At 36.6% G+C, this 24,599-nt stretch overlaps 1 protein-coding gene across 2 annotated transcripts; it reads left to right on the forward strand.

Annotated features, from left to right (window-relative positions):
- Positions 1 to 1,088: 1,088 nt before the first annotated feature.
- On the forward strand, positions 1,089 to 9,837 carry LOC107922937 (protein S-acyltransferase 18). 2 transcript variants are annotated; one of them, XM_016853142.2, is made up of 8 exons: positions 1,089 to 1,634; positions 1,726 to 1,839; positions 1,939 to 2,268; positions 2,508 to 2,575; positions 2,710 to 2,762; positions 2,860 to 2,988; positions 3,733 to 3,897; positions 9,386 to 9,837. In XM_016853142.2, exons 1-6 carry the CDS (start codon positions 1,581 to 1,583, stop codon positions 2,898 to 2,900), a joined length of 660 nt encoding a protein of 219 aa, XP_016708631.1. In that variant the 5' UTR covers positions 1,089 to 1,580; the 3' UTR covers positions 2,901 to 2,988; positions 3,733 to 3,897; positions 9,386 to 9,837. The 2 variants fall into 2 exon arrangements, with proteins under 2 accessions (XP_016708631.1, XP_016708639.1); XM_016853150.2 differs by lacking the exon at positions 9,386 to 9,837 and adding an exon at positions 4,767 to 6,261 and having other exon boundaries at positions 1,300 to 1,634.
- Positions 9,838 to 24,599: the final 14,762 nt, after the last annotated feature.

Consider the following 24,599-nt stretch of genomic DNA (forward strand, 5'->3'; position numbering starts at 1 on the left):
TGTTGAGCGCTTCAGATCTCTTTTTTCTTCTTGTCTTTGCAAGTTTGAAGTTACTCTTATGAAAGAGTTGTTCTTTCCTACTCTTTTCCTCCTTTTTTTCCTCTTAACTCTCATCACCCTTATTTTTAGGGTTTTAATCGTGCCACTCCACCGAACGCAAAAATTGCAGTAGAGCAAAACACTCACTGTCAAATTCTAAATTAGAGAGCATGCTCCACCACACTGAATCAAATCCAGTGGAGCGAAAGACTTCTCTTCACTACTTTTTACTATATGCTCCTAGTCTTCCATTCTTCATCTAAGACCTATAATGGGAAAAAGGAAAATAACCAATAAATCTAAACTAAATCTAAAAATGATAAAAGGAATGAACAAAATTTAAATAAAATCTAATTAATCCAATAAAAACTATAAAATGCAATAAAAACTAATCTAAATGCTATAATTACCTCCTAAGATACTATGGAAACTAAATTAAAAGAACTCTAAATATGCAAGTTATCAAGAAACTACACTATTCACATACAATCCTATTCATGTTTGCTTGGCACTTTCTATGTTTGTTTTACAATCCATGTTTGAGGTTTGTGTATACAACCCTATTCACATACAACCTTACATTGTCAATAACCAAGAGGAAACTCATTGAAATGATTTCCCTTATCAATAAATAATCCTACAACTTTGCTCAGAGGAGTTAGCTTACTGATAACATTAAGAAAGAGAGGTCCAATTCTAACCAACAAACACACACAAGTGGGGTTTACTTAGATGAGATTGCATGTTCACACAATATAAATTGCATACATAGCTTATATCAAACTACGTTGTTTCTTACAAGCATTAGAATCAATTAAATAATTATAGATTTAATTATTTTAATTAACAACACAAATATTCTAAGCAACTAAATTTTGAACCTAATTTTCAATAAAACTGAATATTTATAATTACATAAAACACATGCAAATGCTAAATAAAAGAACAAAAACAATAAAAATTACAATAAGCTAAAAACTCTACAAAAGTAAAAGTTGTTTCTAACCCTCTAAAAAATCCTATTTATGAAGTCTATTTTACCTAAAAAAGGGTTACAATAATAGCTAGGACTTTAAGCCTTGAAAAAGGTTGAAAATAGCCTCAAATTTGGAGTCAAAACGGCACGGAAAGCCTTCACGTGAAAGCTTTGGTGTTACGGCCTAGAGGAATCGAACCGGGGTGCCAAGTCCATTCGCGTCGAGGGACTAAATTTTAACCAAAAAGAAATTATGATGATGGCGGTGATGAATTTACAGCCGTTAGATGATGGGCCAGATTTTACATCCACAATCGCCATTCAAATTTCAAATCGCCTTTCCAAAAATCGAACGTTTGAGGGGATTCAAGAGCCAACATATATTCACTAAAGCAAAACAAAAGGAAATTTCATAGTTTCAACTTTGAAACCATATACCATGGATTTTGGCATTGTTTCATAAGTAGCTTGAATTTATTTAAGTTACTTTAATACCCCAAAAAAATCTGCTGTTGTTTTAGTTTTGTATTCAAAAAATTGAAAAACAAAATAAAGTTTTAAGAGCATGATGAGGATCATGAGACGCCATGGTTGGCAGCGACCTCTCCATCCTTTACAGGTAAATAAAAGTTAAAAACCCGTCTTTTGCTTTGGAACTCTTTACGGTTTTTTTTTGGCTGAAATCAAAATTGTTGGGTTTTTTTTTTCAGATGGTGGGAATGGCAGTCTTTAGTTTCCTAGTTGTGGCATTTTATACATTTTTAGGGCTTTTGCTTGGGAACAGAATAGCTGAAATCACTACCACAACGGTCTTTTCCTTTGTGGTAATGATCTTCACAAACCAAAAATGTGAACCCCTTTTTTGTGTTTTCTTATTGCTAACTTTCAATGGGGTTGATTTGTTTTTTTTTTTTCATTTACAGGCATTCTCAGTTATATTCCTGTTTGTTAGGTGTACTGCTATTGATCCTACTGATAAAACCAGCTTTAAGAAGAAGATAAAAGGGAAATCTAAAGGGATTTTGAAGCCAAATTATGGATTCATATTGACCCAGATTGTTGTAAGGTTTTTTAGGAGGCTGGAGAAGAAGATTCTAAGGACTTTTATAAGGAGGAAGTATTTGGATCCATGGAAAACCAATTTCCAAATGGAACCATTGTTACCATTTCCCCTTGTCATGAAAAATGATGCAGTTTCACCTGATGTTAAAGAGGATGATAATATCTCTTATTGTTCTCTATGTGATTTTGAGGTTTGCACTCTTTTTCTAGCTTTCCAAACAAAAACAAAATCACTACTTGCATTTATCATTTACACTAATGAGGCTTTGTCTCTATGGCAAGATTGAGGCCCTAGAGACTTTGAGATTTGAGTCTCACCTTATGTAAATGCATGGGTTCTTTTAGTTATAATTAGTTATTTAGTTTAGTGCTTATAATGATTGATTGCATCGGAAAAAAACCTTTTACATTCTTCTATGCTTTATCTTAGGTGAAAAACATAGCAAGCATTGTAGGACTTGCAACTAGTGTGTTGAAGGTTTTGATCATCATTTCAGGGTAAGAACCAATTTTGGTCTGTCAGTTTTTGTTTCCTTTTTAAGTTTTTAGTGTAATTTTAGAACCAATTTATGTTTATTGATATAGATTTGCTTGTTTTTATGTTATATATCGGTGGTTGAACAATTGTGTAGGCAAAAGAAACTATACACCAGTCATTCTTCTAACGATTTTTGTCTTGCTAATGGTAAGTGGCTTTTCTATGTCCTTCAAATGCTCCAAAAAGGCTTCAAATTCTAAGTTTATTATGGTGTCCTAACAATTAATTGTTACTGTTACAATAGCTGATTCTAGAAGGAGGCACTGCAATTGCTATATTTATTAGGTGCTTTGTGGACAAGAAGGGAATAGAGCAAGAACTGGAGAAAAGGCTTTACATAAAGTTCCCTAAAGAATTTCTTGCCACTATAACAGTAAATATTATTATCTCTTTTCCACATTGGAAAATCTCTCTTATTGGAGTTCATTTTGAATGCAAAAAATCTGGTTTGGGTTTGTCTCAACTCTTGTAAAAGTTATAGGTTTTGTTGGCTTTGTTTACTGTTTATGGATCAACTGCAATGGGACAACTTTTCTTCTTTCATGTAGTTCTGATAAGAAAGGTAAGTAAAATAAGGAAGGGGTAGGGGTTATCCAGGGATCAAATTCGAGATTGGTGTCAATTGAAGACTTGATATCAAATCTTTTTTGTTAGTTCACCTGTGTTCAATCGATGCTTCCTTCTTTGATTAGTTTCTAACACATAATGTAGTAGACTAAAATAAGATTCCCCATCACATTCTTCAACATCTCCATTGTAAGTTTTGCACATGAAATGAGGTAATTTCCATGTGGTCAGTTTGCAGTATAGAGTTTTGGTGGGAGATAATCATTATATGACCACTCCATTGAAATATCTTTGCATCATATGGCTATTTTAACACTTACAATATGAAGTTGTGAAATTAAGGAAATTTTGTCTCTATTTCATGGTGTACCACATTGGTAATTATAACAAGTATGAGCATGTCACATCACCATGCCCTATGATCTCAAATCCTCATTCTTTTAGCCTGTGCTAGGAAATTTGACCATTTGGTTCCTTGTTAATTTGTGCTCTCAATTTCATATTTTGTTGTACAATTGCTCTCAATTGAATGTGTTGATTCTTGTTACAGGGAATGGGAACATATGATTATATATTGGCAATGAAAGAAAAGAACCAATTTACAGTGGACCTTTTCTACGACTCCGATGTCTCGTCGGACGACAGCTCTGATTTTGATTCACCCGAAAAAGCAACATTCTTGTCGAGGTTCATATGCAAAGGACTGAGAACTCAGGTATATACAAGATATCCAAAACTTGATTTTATCCAAAGAATTTCAGCAGTGTCATCATCTTACAGGGCATGGTACCAAAAAAAAGCCCATTTTCGAAATTATTTACGGAAATGGGCTTCTCCAAAAAATAATCACTAGAATGGACTGAAAACATTAAAATGTACTACGTGAATGCGTTTTTAGGGGAAACCGCAGGAAAGCGTGTTGATAAAGACGTGTTTTTTTTCGTGTCAGCAAAAGGGCGCTAATGTGGACGCACCTTAGGAAAAAGTATTAACGGGGATGTAATTTTTCCCTGTGTTTGATTAGGTTTTTGGGTTATTTTCAAATTAGGGATTAGGTTTAGGGTTTACGGTTTGTTTATTATTTTTATAACACCTCGAAATTTGGAGTTAGAAGTTTTGAGGTTTGTAGTTAGGGTCAGTGAGTAGGTTAAACAGTTGAGTTAGTTTTTGCATTTTAAAGTCAGAATGAATCTGCTGGTTCAATAGTAGTGTGTGTTTAAGAGGAATTAATTTTATTCTAGTTTTGTTTTTAAGTTTTAAATACTTATTTATTTTGATTTTATTTTTAATTTGAAAGGGGAGGTTATCCTAAAATCTTTCTCACTTTCTTACTCTTTCATTTTCTTCTGTTTTCCCTAGTTTTTAGTTTTTTGCTTGTTTTCTCTTTGCATCTTCAGTTTTTGCATTTTTTTTTCTTTTTTTGTTATTGTCCGGTGGTCAAAAGTTGATTGCTTTTGTGTGTTTCGTTTAATCGAATATGAATCAATTAGGTTGTGTTTATTGGGGTTAATGACAGATTTGTTTCCATTTCTTTTATGTCGATTAATTTAAGTTCTTATAGTTTGGTTATATGTGAAATTGAAGGTTCAGAACAGTCTTGTGGAGGCAAATCGGTCAATTCTTGGTGCTTGTGATCCCATTTTAAGGTGTTTTTTTGAACTATTAGTGATTAAGGGTTGTGTTGCTATCGCAAAATCATAACTTACAGCCTATTTCGTTGTGGCTTCGTGACTACACGGATGACCACACGGGAGTGTGCCACACATAGGCGGTCCACTCGGCTGTGTAATGCTGTGAAATTAGGGTTTTTGACGTTTTTCAGTGCCATATTTGGGGATATTTTTTATTTTTACACTGGCATGTGTGTAAGAGTTTTCCACACGGTCGTTTCCACTCTGCTCCTTAATTTTGTTACATTTTACACTTTTGCACAATGAGTTACACAACTACTCACATGGCCATGTAACTCGTTACATGGGTGTGTGCCTCTTTCACACTGGCGTGTGCCTTTGTTACATGGCCATGTCGACCTTTACACAACCTAGACCCTCCTACACGACCGGGGCACACGACCGTGCAACCCTATTTGCAAATTTTTGTGTTGTGTTATAAACTAACTCGTTTTATGTTTCTGTGTAATTTGACACTCGGTTAAGCTTTGGTAGTTGTGTTTTGGTCTTTGTTTTAGCTTAGACTCGTGTGTGTATTTGTAATTATAGAATTAATTTAATGGCGCCTGATAAGCGTTAATGTGATGTGATTTATAGAATTGAGACAATACTTAATAATGGAATACAAGTTAATTTGAGACTGAGTCTGGGCAACTGAATATGTGTAGTCTTATTCTGTATGATTGCCTGCATGTAGTTTGCATTTTGCAGATGCATTAAATTTTGGGATTTGGTAATGAAGAGAAGGAAGATTGATTTAGCAGTTTAACTGCAAATTTTTTATATAACGGTTTACCGCACTATGCTATATGTATACCAGCTCAGTTGTATAATTTTGCTCAAGTGGCTTAGTTCCACATTTGTAGTGTGTAGGGCAGATATGCCCTATTAAGGTCCTATGTGGTGTGTAAGGTGGTTGGGTCTAACATGGCCCTATTATAGTGTGCAGGGTGATCGGAGTGGTGTTTGGCTGGATGGGTGAGATTTTTAATCTGTTGCATTCATTTCACATTTAGGTATATAAGTTTGTTTGTATGGTTGTGGGGTTAATTGCGAAATAATTTGAATAGTCTAACGTGTCTTATGTGACTGGTGAGTTTGTGATGCAACTCCTCTACAAGTATACTCAAAGTAGAAATCTAAGGCACGTGGAAAAAATATGGAAGAAGCCAGATTTAGTCAGTTAGCCCAAATCATGGAACCACCTTGGATACACTAATTTGAAAATTAGAAACCACTTTGGCTGTATATTATGTTCTTTTATTTAAGCTTGTAAGTTGAGGTTATTACCTGAGATTGTTAGTATAAATAACTTAGGAAACTCTTTAGTAGGATAGGAGTTTTTTTTTATTGAAAAGTATTATTTGGGAGAGTGGTTCATCTCGAATCGGACTAATCCTACAAGTAAATTTTTAGTTTTTTTTTATTTTCTATTTTATCATTCTAGTATTTCTCTTTATCTCCTTGCTCCTATCATATTTGGTTCTGTTTCCGGGAAATAAAGATGGTAGTCACCACCTAAAGTACTTGTAATCCTTCCAATAAAACACAAGAAAATTGTTAGTATCATCCAATCAAACTTCTGACCCTATAGCCACTCAATTAGCTGCCATGGTATCCAAATTGGAAGTCGCGAAAACACTTAAAGTAGAGGTAGTAGCCTTAAAAATTCAATCCCAAACTTATCAACATTCTGCTTCCAATACAATCAACCCTCGAGACAAAGAAAGACGAAAAAGAAACCAGAAAAGCCGTGAGAACAACGCAACAACTAGCTTTTAGATAATGATGATGCTGCTCAACCCTAGTGGAAAAGAAATCCAGTACCCCGTCCCCATACAAAAATTAAATTTCCCAATTTTGATGGTGGCGACCCACTAGGTGGATTCTCAAAGCGAAAAAATATTTTTGCTATTATCAAACTCTAAAAAGAGCTTAAAGTAGACATAACAATAATGTACCTTGAAGGTGATGCTCTTGATTTATTTTCATGGCTTAACTCTGAACAAGACATCCTTTATTGGGATTAGTTGGTCTGGGCATTACATGAAAATTAAGGGCCAGCAGAATTTCAAAATCTTGATGAGTATCTTTGAAACATCACGTAGACTGGTACTGTCCAATAATATAGCCAAGAGATTGCAAAAAGGTTAGCTTGAGTAACAAATTGGTCTGATCATTTTCTATCATAGTTTTTCTCAATGGATTGGGAGAAGGTTTAAAGGTTGATGTGCGCATCCATAAACCATGGGCAATCTACAAAGCAATGAGTCTGGCGCTCAAATATGAGTCCAAAGTAGGCTCAACACGTGGTTCAAAAGAAACCCTTTGGTCCAATTCAAGTAAGCCTAACCCCGTTCTATGACAATCTCGTCTTCCTATCTCTTGATAAGGACAAGGTAACATACCCCAACTAGTCGCGAATACGCGCTTTAACAACCGCGGTCGAAATTGGGATATTGAGATACAAGTAAGAAGCCAAGGGGCTTTGTTTTAGATGCAACGAAAAATACGATCTTGGCCATCATTGCAAAATAGTGTTTTTCTCACTTTTAGAGGTTACCGAAGAAGATGATAAGCAAGACACTTGCCCGACTGAGGAAGTTGATAATCTTTAGCAAAATGACTTGGTAATGCTTAGTTTTCATGCCATATTGGGGAAACAAATACCACCACCATGAAGCTTAGAGGGGACATTGAGACCAAAGAAGTTTTAATTCTTATTGACAGTGGCTCTATATACAATTTCATAGCTGATACCATTGTCAAGGAATTGAATCTGAAGACACAAATTCTGCCATCTTTTGAGGTCTAGATCGGCAATGGGGACATCATATATTGTAATTATGTTTGTCGCAATGTAAAGATCCAGCTTCTTAGGTTGAAGATTATACAAGATTTTTACCGTTTTAATATTAGAGGAGTCGATGTGGTTTTAGACATCTAGTGGTTTGCTACCCTCAACACGGTGCAAGTAAACAAGAATAAAATGTTCCTTATCTTCTCGATTGACGGGAAAAAGTATAAACTATAAGGAGAGCCATCAAAAACTACAGCTACTGCCACATTTCAGTATTTTTTTTACTGAAGTATAAGCTATAAAATGCTCTTTTAGCCCCCTGCAATTGTTATTTTCTATATACCAAACTATTTTCCAAGAGCTGAGTACTTTACCACCCTTTCCTCTTATACCCAATACCCAACCTCCAAACATTCAACCATACTGTTATACTTATAACCAAAAAACTGAAATAGAAAAACAAGTAGCTGAACTTTTAACCACTGGATTTATTCGACCCAACACTAGCCCCTTTGTTAGCCCAATATTTTTAGTAAAAAAAAACCATACTTGAAGGATGTGTGTCGATTACCATGCCCTTAAGAATTGTTAAATGAATTATAATGGGCTACGATCTTTTCCAAGATCGACTTCTGTTCTGGCTACCATCATATCAGACTCAAACTAGAAGACATAGCCAATACAACATTCAGAATGCACTTAGAGCATTACGAATTTGTAGTCATACCATTTGGTTTCACAAACGCTATTAACATTTCAAGTTGCTATGATGATCTGTTTAGGCCTTATTTGCGGAAATTTGTTCTAGTATTATTCGATGTTATCTTTATTTACAGCAAGTATATGAACCAACACTTACAACACCTTCGTATAGCTCTTGATCTACTCTGTAACAACATATATCATGCCAAAGCTTCCAAGTGCCATTTCGACCAACCACATATATTTTCTTAGACATATAGTAAATTCTCAAGGAATATATGTTGATCAGGCCAAAATCTAAGCAGTCCAGTTCTAGCATGTACCTACCAACCTAAAGGAGTTACGTGGATTTCTAGGCCTGACGGGATATTAACGCAAATTCATTAGGAACTATGGGCTAATGGCACGTCCTCTTATCAACTCTCTAAGAAAGATGACTTCCAATGGTCTCCAATTGCGAAAGAAGCATTCAATAACCTTAAGCACGCATTGACGACAGTTCTAGTATTACGCCTTCTAGATTTTTCACAACCATTCATTGAAGAATGTGATGTATCATCTGAATGAATAGGCAAAATCTTATTGCAGACTGAGCATTCAATAGCCTATTTTAGTAAAAGGCTTTCCTTTACGAATAGCATAAAATTAGCATATGACTGAGAATTACTTGCTTTGGTATTGGCATTACAGAAATGGAAACATTATCTATTGGGGAGGCATTTTTTTGTCAAAATAGACCACTATACGCTTGAATTCTTGTTGGAACAGATTATTACAACAACCGAACTGTAGTGATTCTTGATGAAACTAATGCTATTTGACTTTTCCATTATCTACAAGGAAGGAAAAGAAAAGATAGCTGATGTGCTTTTCCGCAAACCATATTCTGCTAATTTTTTTATCTCTAGCACTTTCATTTAGCTTGGATTTGTTGGATTTACTGTAGGCACTCAAAGTGGATCCTTATACTAGTCATATTATGCTGTCACTAATGTTTAATCCTACTTATTTCTCAGATTTTGTTATTGCAGGGCAAATGCTCTATTATAAAAACAGGTTGGTTATTCTTGACACTGCAGCCCTCAAGCAGAAGATTCTTTTTGAGTTTTACAATACTCTTACCGTAAGCCATGGAGGATATTTGAAGACTGTTAAACAGCTGTCAGCATAGTTCTTTTGGCCTCAATTAAAACAAAATGTTCGTCACTATGTCCAAAACTGTTTGTAATGCCAACAAAATAAATATCAAGCTTTGGCGTCAGCTGGTCTCCTCCAACTTTGGTCGATTCCGGATCGTATCTTGGAAGACATCTCTCTTGATTTTATTATGGGCCTTCCTAAGACACACTATTTTGAGACGATTCTTGTAGTGGTAGACCGTTTGAGTAAATATACTCACTTTATTCCCTTGGCTCATCCTTTTACAGCCAAGATAGTTGTTGTGAATTTTTGCAATGAAATTTTTAGACTCTATGGTTTTCCACGTTCGATTGTATCTGACCGAGATGTTATTTTCCTCAGCAATTTTTAGCAAGAACTTTTCAAACAAAGTAAAACAAAATTACGGATGAGCACAAGTTACCACCTTTAAATTGATGGCCAAACAGAAGTGGTCAATCGATGTTTAGAAGCCTACTTTCACTGTTTTGCACAAGAACATCTTACCAAATGGAGTAGATTTTTTCCGTGGGTTGAATTGTCTTTTAATACTAGTTTTCACATAACAGTAAATATTACTCCTTTTAAGATAATTTATGGTTGTGATCCGTCACCGCTTTATGTTCTTGGCGAGACGCAGTGGCAGAGTTGGAGCAACAACTAATCCAACGAAATGACATGTTGAAGCTTTTGAAGGATAACTTGCTTAAAGCTCAATCTCGTATGAAATCCCAAGTTGATTCTAAGAGTCGAAACCTCGAGGTTAGGGATTTTGTTTCCCTACATTTTCAACTTTATCGACAAAAATCACTTCCAAGAAACAGTATGAAAAGCTTTTTCCATATTTTTTTAACCTTTACAAAATCTTACGACGCATTGGTAAGGAGGCGTATGAACTTAGTTTGCCGCTTTCTTCTTAAGTTCATCCTATATTCCACGTATCACTACTACGACCAGCCACGGGCTAATTGCCCTGTTCACCATATGTTCCTTTGCCCATTTTGGTAGATTGGGAAATAATTCTTTCTCCTACCAAAGTATTATCTCATCGGTGGGTTTAAGAAGCTGGGGTTCCTATATTAGAGTTGTTGATTGAATGGAAAGAGAGGCTTTTGGAAGAAGCTTCATAGGAAAATTATGATTTCCTTGTCAAACAATTTACATCCTTTCGCCTTGAGGACAAGTCATCTTAGAAGGGGGAAGTATTGATGCAACTCCTCTACAAGTATACTCAAGGCAAAAATCTAAGGCACGTGAAAAAATATGGAAGAAGTCAGATTTAATCAGTTAGCTGAAAACATGGAACTACCTTTATTACACTAATCTAAAAATTAGGAACCACTTTGGCTATTACAGATTATGTTCCTTTATTTAAGCTTGTTAGTTGAGGTTATTACCTAGGATTGTTAATATAAATAACCTAGGAAACTCTTTAGTAGGATAGGAGTCTTTTTTATTGAAAAGTATCATTTGAGAGAGTAGTCTATCTTGAATTGAACTAATCTTACAAGTAAATTTTCAGTTCTTTATTTTCTATTTTATCACTCTAGTATTTCTTTTTTATCTCCCTGCCCCTATCAGTTTGAAATAATATCTCTATGTTATGGTTGCTCACCCTATCTTAGTTTTCTTTCCTTTCAGGTAATTCTCATGTTTGGTGTCGGATTCAGTGTTTCGGTGATTTCAAAATTCCTCGCAGGTTTTCTCAATTCGGTTTAGACTTATTAAAGTTCTAAGTAATTTTGTTAAATTATTTTCATTTGGACTATTAGTACATTTTTATGGACTGTGGTATAATTTGATTTGGATCCACAGAGTTGTTAAGTTGATTTGAAGTTTTGATTATAGTTTTCAGATTCAAATTTGGTATAACATTTTCGTAGATGGTTTTGATTTACTGAAATCATTGGTTTAAACTTTAAAACAATGTAAGTTTTAAGCAAAGAATACTAGTTTATGTTTTGCATTTGAACGGTAAATATTATATTATCCGCTGCAAATAATTTTTCATAACGCCAGTCTTTACAATTTCTAAATCTGATTTGATTACAAGTTCGGCGTATAAATTGTTAAATTATTTAGCTCAATTTAAGTAAACCGTATTAGATTAAGTTTTAAACAATTCTTTTGTAACTTGTTCTAGGATCATTTCGGTGGTCAATGTTACCTCTGAGATTTGGTCAAAATTTTTGGGCTGAGTTTTAGGGTGTTACAATTTTAGAAAAATAAATTAGGGTTTAGGATCTAGGGTTTAAGGTTTTGGGTTTAATTTTTTTTAATTACTAAGTATTTTTCTAAAAGAAATAAATTTGACAAGATGGGATATGAAAAAATAAATTTGATGTTGATGTGTTCTAAAAAAATTATTTTGACGAGATGGATTTTGCTTTTTTTTTGTACAGTCAGTAATAGTATAAAAAAAGCTTCCAACTAGATTTTTTTTATATTGTTGATTCTGAAAAAATAATTTTGAAATGGTTCTGAAAAAATGTCCTGAGATTCTCGAAAAATTTGATAGTTGGGGTTGAAAAACGCTTCAAGCAGGATGCGCTGTTAGCAAAAACACTAAAAAAGCTCCCAGCTGGATGCTCTTTTTAATAGTGTTTGTGGTAGTGCATCCCGCTATTCCGTAGGTTTAATGACCCAAATTTCATTTTCTTATTGTATAAGTATAGTAAGAGAAATTGAAAAAGTTCAGAAGAAAAGAAATTGAAGAAGTTGAAGAAGTTGATGTATAAGTTGATTTATTGTAACACCTCGAATTTGGGCCTAGAAGTATTGGGCCTTGAGTGCGGGTCTGTAAGGAGGTTGTATATAGGTATTTAATTGTGCAATGAAATAACACAATTAAATGTCCGCTTTGGTGGTTAATGGCCCTGAGAAGTGTTAGAGAAATCTTGGGTTCAAACTTGGGCTTTAGCAAAAATTTTGGTATTAAGAGGAAAAAAAAACCTGGATGCTTGGATGAGGGCTTTTAAATTATTGTGTTAAATAAATGACACAAGAAAGCTTGTAGTCTAGTGGTTGTGGCGTCATTAAGGTTGTATGGGAGCCTAGTTTCAAGCCTTGGCTCTTGCAATTTATTTTGGTTTTTTTAAGGGAACCTGGACTTTGGCCTTTAGACCTTATAATTAATTAGGGATAAAATATGACACAAAAAGCCTTGTGGCTTAGTGGCAAGTAGCGTGTGGAGCATCTGAGGGGAGGCATGGGTTCGAATCCCATGGTAAGTAAGGAGCATTTATTTTGCTAACAGGGGGTGGCAAGAGTTGGTGTTGAATTTAAACTCTGATGTTGGAAGGATCCCACATCGGGAAGCTAACATAAGAGGGGATGCGAAGCTGGCTTTAAATAGAGAGAACCATGAGGAGAGTAGAGGTACCTGTCTTGGCTAATCCCTTTCGTTGTATGGCGTGCTCGTTTGGGTTGGGCGTCGGCTAAGAGTGCTCGGAGCGTGGATTAACTCCAGTCTCCTATCAGGTGTGTATTTCTTACTACTCTAGCTGTAGGATGGCTACTTCGGGCCGCGATGGGCCGAAAGGGGTCATGTGGGCCTAATGGGCCTACGGGCCCAATTGGATAAGTTGTTTGATTGTGTAGTAAATATTGGGCTAGGCTAGGTGAATCTAATATTTGTGGCTAGATTTGGGCTAAAAGGGCCACACGAGCGTGTGGGCCCATTTAGGCCGAGAATGGGCTTTAGGGCCATTAGTATTGTTATCCATGTTTAGAATACTTTACTTTACTAATTATTAAAATATCCTCGACTTGTAAAATTACCAAAGTACCCCCGATTTACATAATTACCATTTTACCCTCAATTTATAGAATTACCGTTTTACCCTCGATTTATAGAATTACTATTTTACTATTGATTTACAGAATTACTGTTTTACCCTCGATTTACAAAATTACTAAAATACCCTTGGTTTACAAAATTACCAAAATACCCTCGATCAGTAAAATTACCAAAATATCCTGGTCTATAAAATTGCTAAAATACCCCTGGTTTGTAAAATTACCAAAATACCCCTAATTTGTAAAATTACCAAAATACCACTGGTTTGTGAAATTACTAAAATATCCTCAATTTGTAAAATTACCAAAATACCCCTGATTTACAAAATTACAGAAATACCCTTAACTTTCTAAAAATTATAGAAATACCATTAGTTTACAAAATTACTGAAATACCCTTGGTTTGTAGATTTACCAAAACACCCTTGTAGGGTGAAATGACTAAAATACCTCTATCAGGTAAAAAGATCGTAAAGCCCCTGTAGGGTAAAGTGACCCTAAAGCCCCTATAGGGTAAAGTGACCGTAATACCCCTGTATGGTAAAATGATGAATATGCCCTTATGTTTCGTATGACTGATGTGCTTAGGATTTACATATATTGATATTGGATTAGTTAAGTTTGAGTGACAGGTGGTGGTTATCATAGGCGATTGATTTTGAAACGTTTCAACTTCAACCCGTAACAGGTGTGTACTAACCCTCGTAATAGCTTAGATTAATATTTGCTGAGAAGCCGAAATGCTAAAATACCGGTATTTCGGGAACTTGTAATGTTGCGTTTGGGTATAGATGCGATAAATACGATAAGATCGGTGTTTGGATCGATGGAACATGTAAGAACTCAATTTTGTGCACGATGGTAAGTTGGGCCTTAATGGGCTGGAATCGGGCCCATTTGGGTAAAATTGATAGAAAATAGAATCTGGAAAAGTTGCATGTTAACACTGTTAGTACTGTTGTAAAATTTGGATTATGTGGGCTTAATAGGCTAAATCGGCATTCGTAGGGCCCATTAGAGGTTTTGGGCCCAAAAGCCCGAGTTTGATAAAGTGGGTTAAAGATCATTGTTTAAACACTCAGAAATATTGATAATTGTTGATGAACATGGAAAACCCTGATATTTGGTAAAATTACGAAATTACCCTTATAATGTGAAAAATAACTGTTTTGCCCTTGTGGGCAAGTGACTGACTTGGACTGTGTGGTTGACGGATTTGATTGTGAATACATGTTGGTGATATGAATGACTTGACTGTGATTGTTTGATTTAAACATGGGCATGACATTCTGCATACATGACATGTTGCATGGGTTGGGTTTTATAAATGGAGGAAGTGCTAAAAGGGCTATCCCCCAGTTTACCGAAAAGGGCTTTGCCCCAGTTTATCAAAAGGGCTTTGCCCCAGTTATTAAAAGAGGCTAGGTCTCCAGATATATGATAAAGCAGCTATGCTGCCAGTGGTGTGTTGGTTGGGTGGGTTGAATCATTCCCCACATGGTGTGTTGGTTGGTACGGGTGGAGAGTAGCGGATGATGGGTCGAGTAGTCTCCCCAAATGGGTAGTCTCCCCAAATGGGCTTTCATACATCCATTGACATTACATGTGATATTGAAATGGGCCTAAGGGCCATACCGTTTACAGTAAAGGCTTCAGCCCAATGATATGATTTATGAAAAGGCTTCGGCCTAGAGATAAGATTTATGATAAGGCTTCGGCCTAGTGATATGATTTATGAAAAGGCTTCTGCCCAGAGATATGATTTATGATAAGGCTTCTGCCCAGTGATATGATTTATGATAAGGCTTCGGCCCAGTATATGTCAAGACTAAATAGGGCTTTGGCCCAGATTGTACTGATACTGTGTTTTCACTGTTTGTTTGTTATTGGGATTACACACTGAGTTTTCGTAAACTCATCCTGTTTCTAACTGTACAGGTAATCCCTAAGCTTAGATGGTTTGGAGCTGCGAGGGACTCGGAGATGGCCACACTACTATTTTTGGTTCTTTAAATTGCAATAATTAGCCGATTTATTTCTTTATAAGTTTTATCTTATTAATATTATTATTTGGTTTTGGGTTGTAATAAGGCCATTTTAATTATTTTTCTGGGATTATTTTATTTTATACCCTATATTTTTCTGATAACAATATGAGTTAGACCTAGGGCGCATTTCCAAAATGATAATTATTTTCAAAATAAACGCAATGATACAACTAATCGGTTTATAAAAAATATCGACTTAAATGAATTGCAACTCGTTTTTTTCAAAACTAACCTAGCACCAAAGTGTGGCAATGGTTGTGGCATGTCTAGGATTGGATCCAATCAAGAGCATTGGTACTTAAGCAGCCTTCATGGCTCACCTCCTCTGTTTCGGATACTACCTGGTGCACAACTTCCATTCACTTTATTAACTTAGCAAAGACTATCTTTTAAAACACTAAGAATGATGTTGAAAGAGGCATTGGTTTTCTTAAAAACTTCAATGTAACACGTCGGATCCAGCCATAACGTCTGGGCTGGATTTGGGGTGTTACATTTATCATGTTAATTACGAATCATTATATTTTTACATAATATTTTTTTTGTTTTGAATTTCTTTCGACAAATAATTTGGTTGAAAATGAATGGACGTATTAGTGTTATTATTTACTATGACGGTGAGGTCCATAACATCGAGAATGGTGTTTTCTTATAGGAGAACACAAAGCAACTGGTTTTTAACCAGAACATAGAATTGACAGAATTTCGTAAAAGAATTAAGCGCAAAATCTTCGGAATAGCGCCAATGAGAGTTTCGTCTATTTAGTATGGATTTTGTATTTCAGCTGATCCCGTGACATATAACTCATTTGATATCAAATCTGCTCGTGGCTTGGAGGCGATGGTGCAGCTGCACCAACTAGTGGATCACCTTATCTTTAGTTATATGTGGAATTTTCAACACCAAATGAAGCATTTGCGACTTCAACATCTACTATTGTTTGAGAGGAATACACAACCCTTGTCTGACACTCTGTTAGTGTGAGGCAAACACAGAATAATCTGTTTTTATGGCAGGATAGAATACACAACCTCTGCACAACACTTCGTTAGTGAATGGGACATGCACCTCGGTGGTTTGATGTTAAATGCTGGAAATGCTTGGGAATGACATCAACTTCTAGTGGTTGGCAGTCCACATATGATTGGAGACATTCTAAAATGTACATGAGAAGGGATAATGTACTCTCTACTATGTCCACCGGCGAGGGGACCCCCGACATTGTAGATGTTGGTGAGTCAGATGATGACTCCGATGTGGATCCACTCTGGAAGCTTAATGCCAATAGTGCAAAAGTTGTATTATTTTCTAAACCAGTGCCTATTCAAACAGAACCTGAAGACAGTGAAGAGGGTTGAGATGAAGGAGTAGAATATCCGAGATTCACAGCGTACTCGCCTTCAGCCCACATGCATAATGTTGATCTATTGATAGATGATGCGTTAGAGTTTCTAGATCTACCATATAGGAGGCGTGACCATACAAGTTCATCGTTGGATTTGGGCGAATTGGAAGTTGGTAAGAAGTTTTCTTGTAAGGATGGTTTTCTTAGTGCATTGAAGCAATATAGCATCATGAACAGGGTTAACTACCACGTGGTTAAATCCAATTCCAATAAGTTCGAGGCCAAGTGTGCAGTGTAAGATGGTACATGTTCATGAAAACACATGACTTTGGTTAAGAAGATGACAGGGTTGTGGGAGATAAAGAAGTTCACCAGTTCGCATACATGTGTTGCCTCTGGTATAGTATCACTAGTTGTTTAAGGTTTTTAAGTATTACTATTATTATTTAATGTTGCATTATTTAACGTACTCATGGGTTGATAGGTGTTTCACAAGATCATCCTAAGTTGGATTCAGAGATGATAGCGAGCTTAATACTACTGATGGTGAAAGTGGATCCCAAGACTGTTGTGTCGGTCTTAATTGCCAATATTCATAGCAAATTCAAGTACATGCCTTTTTATCGCAAGGTTTAGATAGCTAAGTAGGAGACATTGGAGAAGATGCACAATGAATAGGACGCTTTATACAATAAAGTGTGGTAGTTGGCAATTTTACAATCAAGTAACGATCAAGGCGCAAACTACCTCTATAACATACCTTTCGATCAGTGGACATAATCATACGACGGTGGCCTACGATATGGCCATAACGTTTAGGATGGGTTTTGGGTGTTACATTTAGTGGTATCAAAGCCAGGTTGCAAAACTCGACTGTGGATTTTATATTTTTAAACTTGGTCTTTAAGAACTGATTTTCAAATGATTTGAAATGATTTGACTGAGAATGTGGTACACCGAGTCTCCGGCACCGATCCTGTAAGTATTCTGATAAACTGCTATGATAATATAGGTAGTTTGTTTGAAAAAAACTTTAGTTAGTGTATACTGAAACTGTACTGAAATTGAAACTGATAGAGATTGTATTTGTGAAAAACAAACTCTGAATTTATGATACTGCTTTACATAAAACATTTGTTAATAAATATTGGAACAGTAACAGATTCATAAAATTCGTAATACAGACAAATCCGAATAGATATGACTACACGAGGTATCCGAGGATGTAGTATTGAAGGCTGAGGTAGAGGCTGTAGGGGGCCTCGAGCATGCCGAACCTGGATACGAGTAAGACACCAATGTCACCTGCTACTGAGACTGGGTCTCAAGATCGCATGGCTGGGGACGACGCAGTCTCAGGCTAGGTTAAGGATATTGGAGAGGGTTGTTGGGCCCAATACTAGATCTGCGGGCCAAGGGTCGGTTACATAACGACTCTGGTCCAATGGAGCTGAACTTTTAGGGGTGTTACTAGAGTCGCCCTTAGTGTGTCTGAGTACTAAAAAGAGGCTATTGAGAAGATAATGGATAATTTAGACTGTACCCCTAAGTAGAAATTGAAGGGTGCAATCTCGTTGCTTCGCGATGAGGCCTATCATTGGTGGCTGACTGTTAAGGAAGACACATAGCCCAATCGTCTGCCTTAGGAGTTCTTTAAGTCTGCCTTCCAAAGGAAGTATGTGGGAGCCAATTACATCGATTCTCGTAGGTGTGAGTTTCTGAAACTCACTCAAGGGGACTAACCAGTGGCCGAGTATGAGGCTGAATTTATGAGACTGAGCCTCTATGCGTGAGGTATGGTGGCGTCTGAGTATGAGAGATGCGTCCGTTTTGAGGATGGCCTTATGAGAGATGCGTCCGTTTTGAGGACGGCCTTAGGGATAAGCTGAGGGTGCTGATGGCTTCGCAGAAGGAGCGAGAGTTCTCTGTTATGGTAGAGAAGGCGAATATCATCGAAAAGGTTAAGCGCGCTGAGCGCCAAAATAGATCGTGAGAGGGGCAAGAACAAAAAGGATTTTTACCCCTCGAGTTCGGTACAGAGGCTTAAGAAAAAGGCCATGACTGATGGGTCGGTTAGAGTTGGGCCCTTGGTGCTCCTACCGAGTTGCAACCGTGCGGAGATTGTGGTAGACGCCATTAGGACGAGTGTTAGAAGAGGACTGGGACGTGTTTGAGGTGTGAGTCTTTAGAGCATTGCATTTGAGAGTGTCTAGTAAGGGCCGATCAGATTCAAGCTTCAAGATCTGGTACTGCACAGCCACAGAGGGTAGTTCAGCAACACCGAGAGGTCGTGGTCAGGCTAGGGGTGGTAACGGTATGGGCTAGGGGCAGATAGCCCCAGGCAGAGGTGTTGGACAGACTGAGGTGAGGTAGTCTGCTCTTGTTTATGCTGCTCGTCGCTGAGAGGACGGAGATGTTCCAGATGTCATTACCGGTACATTCTTAATTTATGATGTACCTTATTTTACTTTGATAGACATAGGTTCCACATATTTCTATGTAGCTAGCTCTGTGTTTGGAAACTTGGCGACTTTGATTGAGAATACTTCTAGTGAGGTGACGGTACTGAGTCCACTTGGGCAATCGGTTCGGGTTAGCAAACTGTATAGAGATGTTCTACTAAAGATTCAAGGGTTGATATTTCTGGCTAATTTAATGGAGCTACCGTTTGGAGAGTTCGACTTGATTCTAGTTATGGACTGGTTGGTCAAGCACCATGTTTTTCTAGACTGTGCGACTGAGATGGTCGTCTTGAGACTTGAGGAGGATAATAAGGTAGTCATGATTGGGGAACGTCGAAATTATTTGACTAAAGTGATCTCTGTACTGGTGGCTGAGAAACTGGTTCGTAAGGGATGTGAGGCGTTCTTGGCCTATATTAGTGTTTCCATTTCTGGGGACTCTACTGTAAAGGATATCAGAACTATAAGGGATTTTCCAAACGTCTTTTGATAAATCATAATTTATACATATTTTTACCCTATGCTTAGTATATTTTTGGGATAAATTATCCTTAGATTTGGTGAATTTGATGCTCCTAATCCTTTAATTTCATGTTTTATACTTAGTGAGCATAGGAGAGTAAAAAGAGCAAGAAAAAGGCCGAAAACAGAGAAAATAGACCAACATGGGAAATTAACACGGCCTGGACTTTCTCACACGGGGAAGCCACCTAGTCGTGTCCATTTGTCAGAATCGAAGCACAACTTACACTGGCAGACCACACGCCCGTGCCTATGTAACAGCCTTGAACACAAATTGAAAAAATCGCACAAGGGCGTGTCACACGGGCGTGTCCCTGTTGAGCCCAAGTTTAGTTCTATTCAGAAAAGGCCACTGTTTATGTTTTGTTATCTTTATTCTAAAGCCTATTTAAACACCTGATGAAGCAATTAGAAGAGACACATAGATTAGGAGGTAGGGAATTACTCGAAGGAAGCTGATTGATCCGTCTCAGGAGCCGGATTCATCGTCAAGACTGAAGATCTCCCTTCAATTTCCTTCAAGAGTTGTGGGTTTTCTTTATGTTTTGTTATCTTTATTCTTTTGAGATGTTTTCTTTCATAGTTATGAACTAAACCCCTGATACGTGATATTCGTGACAGGTTTTAAATATTTATAATGAATCGTTCTTGAAACTAACTATTATCACGATGAAGGCAAGTATACCTATCGAACAGTAGTATAGCTTTAGCAAGACTGGATTGTCGAACCTAAAGGAACTAAAAGTACTAGTAATGACTATCTTTTTATTATCTAGCCTAAGAATAATGGGGTTTTTTTTAACTAACTAATTAACTAAACTAAGAATTCATAGAAAATAGAATTGGGGAATTACTTTTGGAAAAACGATTGAATTAAGACAATACCTAAAGAAAAATCACCTAGACTTCACTTGTTATTTGACTCTGAATCGGACGATTTATTCATTTTACTTGATCCGTAGAAATCCCTAAGTTATATTATTATCCCTCTCGAGACTAACAATGTCTAACCTTAGGTTGAATAATTGAAATCTCTTTCTAATTAACTCTCCAGGGTTGCATTAACTTGATCTATGGATCCCATTATTAGGTTTCACCCTAATCCGGTAAAATCTTGTTACCCTATCTCTAGGCGCGCAATCAACTCCGCTTAATTATGACAAATGTACTCTTAGACAGGGTCTATTCCTCTTTTGAATAAGAGCTTAACTTGAATCAATATCCTAGAATATTAAAACAAGAATTAAGAACACATAATTAAGAACAAGTCAAATATTTATCATGCAATTCAGATAATAATAACAAGATCTGTCTTAGGTTTCATTCCCCTTAGGTATTGAGGGATTTTAGTTCATAACTAAAAAGGTAAACATCTCAAAAGAATAATGAATACAAAACATAAAGAAAAACCCAAAACTCTTGAAGGGAAATTGAGGGGAGATCTTCAGTTTTGATGATGAATCCGGCTTCTGAGATGGATCAATCAGCTTTCCTTGAGCAGTTCCCTGCTTCTTCCTCTGTGACCCCCTTTTCCTTCTCATCTAGGGTATATTTATAGGCTTTATAATGCCTAAGAACCCTCAAAATTGGCCTTTTTCGAATTGGACTCAATTTGGGCTGACAGGGACGCGCCCGTGTGCGATTACTTCAGGCCGTGGTTAAGACTGTTAAATAGGCACGGGTGTGTGGTCCACCTGTGTAAGTCGTGCTTCGATTATGCCAAATTGACACGGCTGTGTGGTCTGCCCGTGTGAGGAGGTCCAGGCCATGTTGATTTCGTATGTTGGCCAATTTTCTCTATTTTTGGCCCGTTTCTCATTCTTTTCACTCTCCTATGCTCACCTAAGTATAAAAAATGAAATTAAGGCATTAGGAGCATCGAATTCACCAAATCTAAGGAAAAATCATCCATAAAATGTGCTAAGCATGGGATAGAAATATGTATAAATTACGCTTTATCAAATACCCCCACACTTAAGCATTTGCTTGTCCTCAAGCAAAATGCTCAACTCATAATCAAAATAAATTCTTCTCAACTTATAATTTCTATCGGTAATATCTCAAAATAATCCATAGGTAATCATACATTGAAAATTCAACCAAAAAAAACATCAAAGTTTCAAACATTGCAAGTTGAGTATTTGATCATGAAATCATAGGTGTCTCTGCACATCTAAATAATTACCTTTGATTCAAAATATCACAGAGTTTCACATCCTCACTAAAGATTCACTCAAATCACTCGAGGTGTTTAAGGACAATAAATGAAACACTCAATAGTCAATAATGAAAAGTAATTACCATAGGCTTACATGAAAATCAAATCTCCACCACTATAAGTTGAGATGAAACATCAATCAAAAGGTATTTAGAGGGTTGTAACGTGGCTTGGTTAGAGGGTGTGGTCACAAGCTGAAAGAAAGGGTTAGAATCGAGATTGAATTGACAAATTGCTTAGCTAGAAAAATGACTAGTCATTAATTGCGTACAACAGAGCTTTTTCTCAAAATATGGAATTTGACTTCTTTAGCTCAGAAGATCACTACTACTAATATGTATACATGTATGTATATATATATTTTTAAGAACAAGTCAAATTACAAAATAGAATAAAACATAGCTAAACAACTATTCCAACTCAAATCTCGACAAAAATAGGGATCAAATTAATTTAGGGGATTTCAACAATAATGAGTTATGGGTTAATATTGAGGGTAAATCAATGAATGGGTTGTTAGGCTCAAGGGGGTTCACTAAGGGTTAATTGTGAAGGTGGGCTTTTATGAAGTGAGTAGGTTAAACCTAAGTACCTTTCTCATTTTGACATATTAAATAAATGGTGTGGTCTTGACATGCATAATCAAGCAAGTTCTAGAATAACAATTCAATACTGACGCACTCATAATGAAAGTGAGCATGAAAGAAATAATAGATGCTTTAAAGGCTCAAGATCTCACAAAAATTATGGCTTTTGATGTTTAAACTTGTGAATTCCAACTCAAACTAATACCTAAACTTGGGGAAGCAGCCTAAAAGTTTTTAATTCTTCAAAAATCAACCTATCATGCCTGATTCCCTAATGTCTTAAAGTTTAAACAATCAATGTATAAATGCCTATGTTTTAATTCAAGATATATCAATAAACATTATAGTCTAATTGGAATTTCTTCTAATAATGATATGAGAAGATCGCATGAGAATAAAACAAAATTCAGGGATTTTTCTGATATAAAAGACCCCTCACACTTAAGATGTACATTGCCCTCAATGTACAAAGGTAGATATATTGAAAAAGATAGATTTATAATCATAAGATAGGGAGAGAAGTGCAACTTCCTGAATGATGAATGAACTCCTTAAATTGGTGTTTTGGAGAATATCGGCGTGAGAGTGGAGGAGGATACTCCGGTGGTGGTAGAGGTTGGGTTCCACAAATGCTGTGCCAAAAGAATATTATATCTCAAGTTGGCTACGGTCATGGTCGAGCAGGACATGGCAGTCGTGGAGAACCTTTCCCGGTGGAGTTTGTTAGTTCCTATGCGAGGATGAGCTTTGGAGCTCTTTCTGACTGTGATAAAACCAGGAACTCTTTAAGAGGTATACTGAAGCATAATTACTCGTAATGAAACAGCCGAAGAATAAAAATTGTAGAAAGTCAGGATAAAATAGTATTAAAAGGAAAGAAAAAACAATTTCAAAATATAGAGTTAAAAATAAAATAAAATAAAATAAATAATAGGTGTTTATAGAGAAATTGGGGCACACGACCGTGGGACATGCCTGTGTGCTTTAAGCTCAGCCCGTGCATTTTGTAATTTTCAAAATTAGCGCATTAATGTACCCGGCCCTACTGCATAGCCATCTCAATCTCCGTTCACTTCTCCCACGCCTATGTATGCAAGCGCACACCCGTGTTAAATTGACAGGTTTATAGTTTCAACCATGGCAATGTCGCATGGCCGTGGCTACTTATCGCATCCCGTGTTTTGGAAAAAAATTTTGCCCTGTTTTCACACGGCTGTATCGCACGGCCGTGTTGCATCTGTGGTATGTGCACGGCTTACGGCACGCCCGTGTGCCTAGCCGTGTGGTTTTGAAAAGTATGTGTTCAATGACTTGGTTAATATGTTAGATTTTAAAAACTAAAATTTAAAGAAAGTAATATTGTTAGTGCTCGGGTTGCCTCCCGAGAAGCGCTTATTTATAGTCTAATCTCGACTTACCTCTCTGGTGAATGGTCATGGTGGTTCGAGGAGTGTATACTCCTCATTCCTACTATGAATCCTATCAAAATAAGGTTTTAGGCGGGTATTGTTTACCTTAAAGGTGCTGAATTTGGGATGATTTACCTCGACTGTACTGAATGGGAAAATGCTAAGTACCGTAAGAGGAATTTCTTCATTCGGTTTGGTAGTGACAACGTGAGGATTTGCAGTATCTAATAAAACTTTATCTTCAACCTTAAGTTGATTTGGAAAGGCTTTGAGCTCGTTCTGGCGTAGTTTTGGTTTATCGTGTTGTCTCGGTTTAATTGTTAGTCATTCATCTAACTCCTCGATTTGTAACACTCGTTTTTCATGTGTAGATCCTCTACTATTGCTTAAAATGGCTCATGTACTTCCTTCAAACTCATTTCCTACAAAGTAGGTTGCTCCATATTGTCAGTTTTAGTAGAATGGTTTAGACAATCACCTTCAATTTTCGATGTGTTGTTTGGGTTTCGAGCTTAAAAGGTGATTGTTTCGTCTCCTACACGAAGTGTGAGTTCACTTGTGCCAACGTCAATAATTGTTTTAACAGTTGCTAAAAAGGGCCTTCCCAAAATTAAGGGCGCGTTACTATCATCTTCCATGTCTAGAACAACAAAGTCTACTGGGTATATAAATTTATCGATCTTAACAAGAATATCTT

The sequence above is a fragment of the Gossypium hirsutum genome, chromosome A12 (genome assembly GCF_007990345.1).
Source record: "Gossypium hirsutum isolate 1008001.06 chromosome A12, Gossypium_hirsutum_v2.1, whole genome shotgun sequence".
NCBI lineage: Eukaryota > Viridiplantae > Streptophyta > Magnoliopsida > Malvales > Malvaceae > Gossypium > Gossypium hirsutum.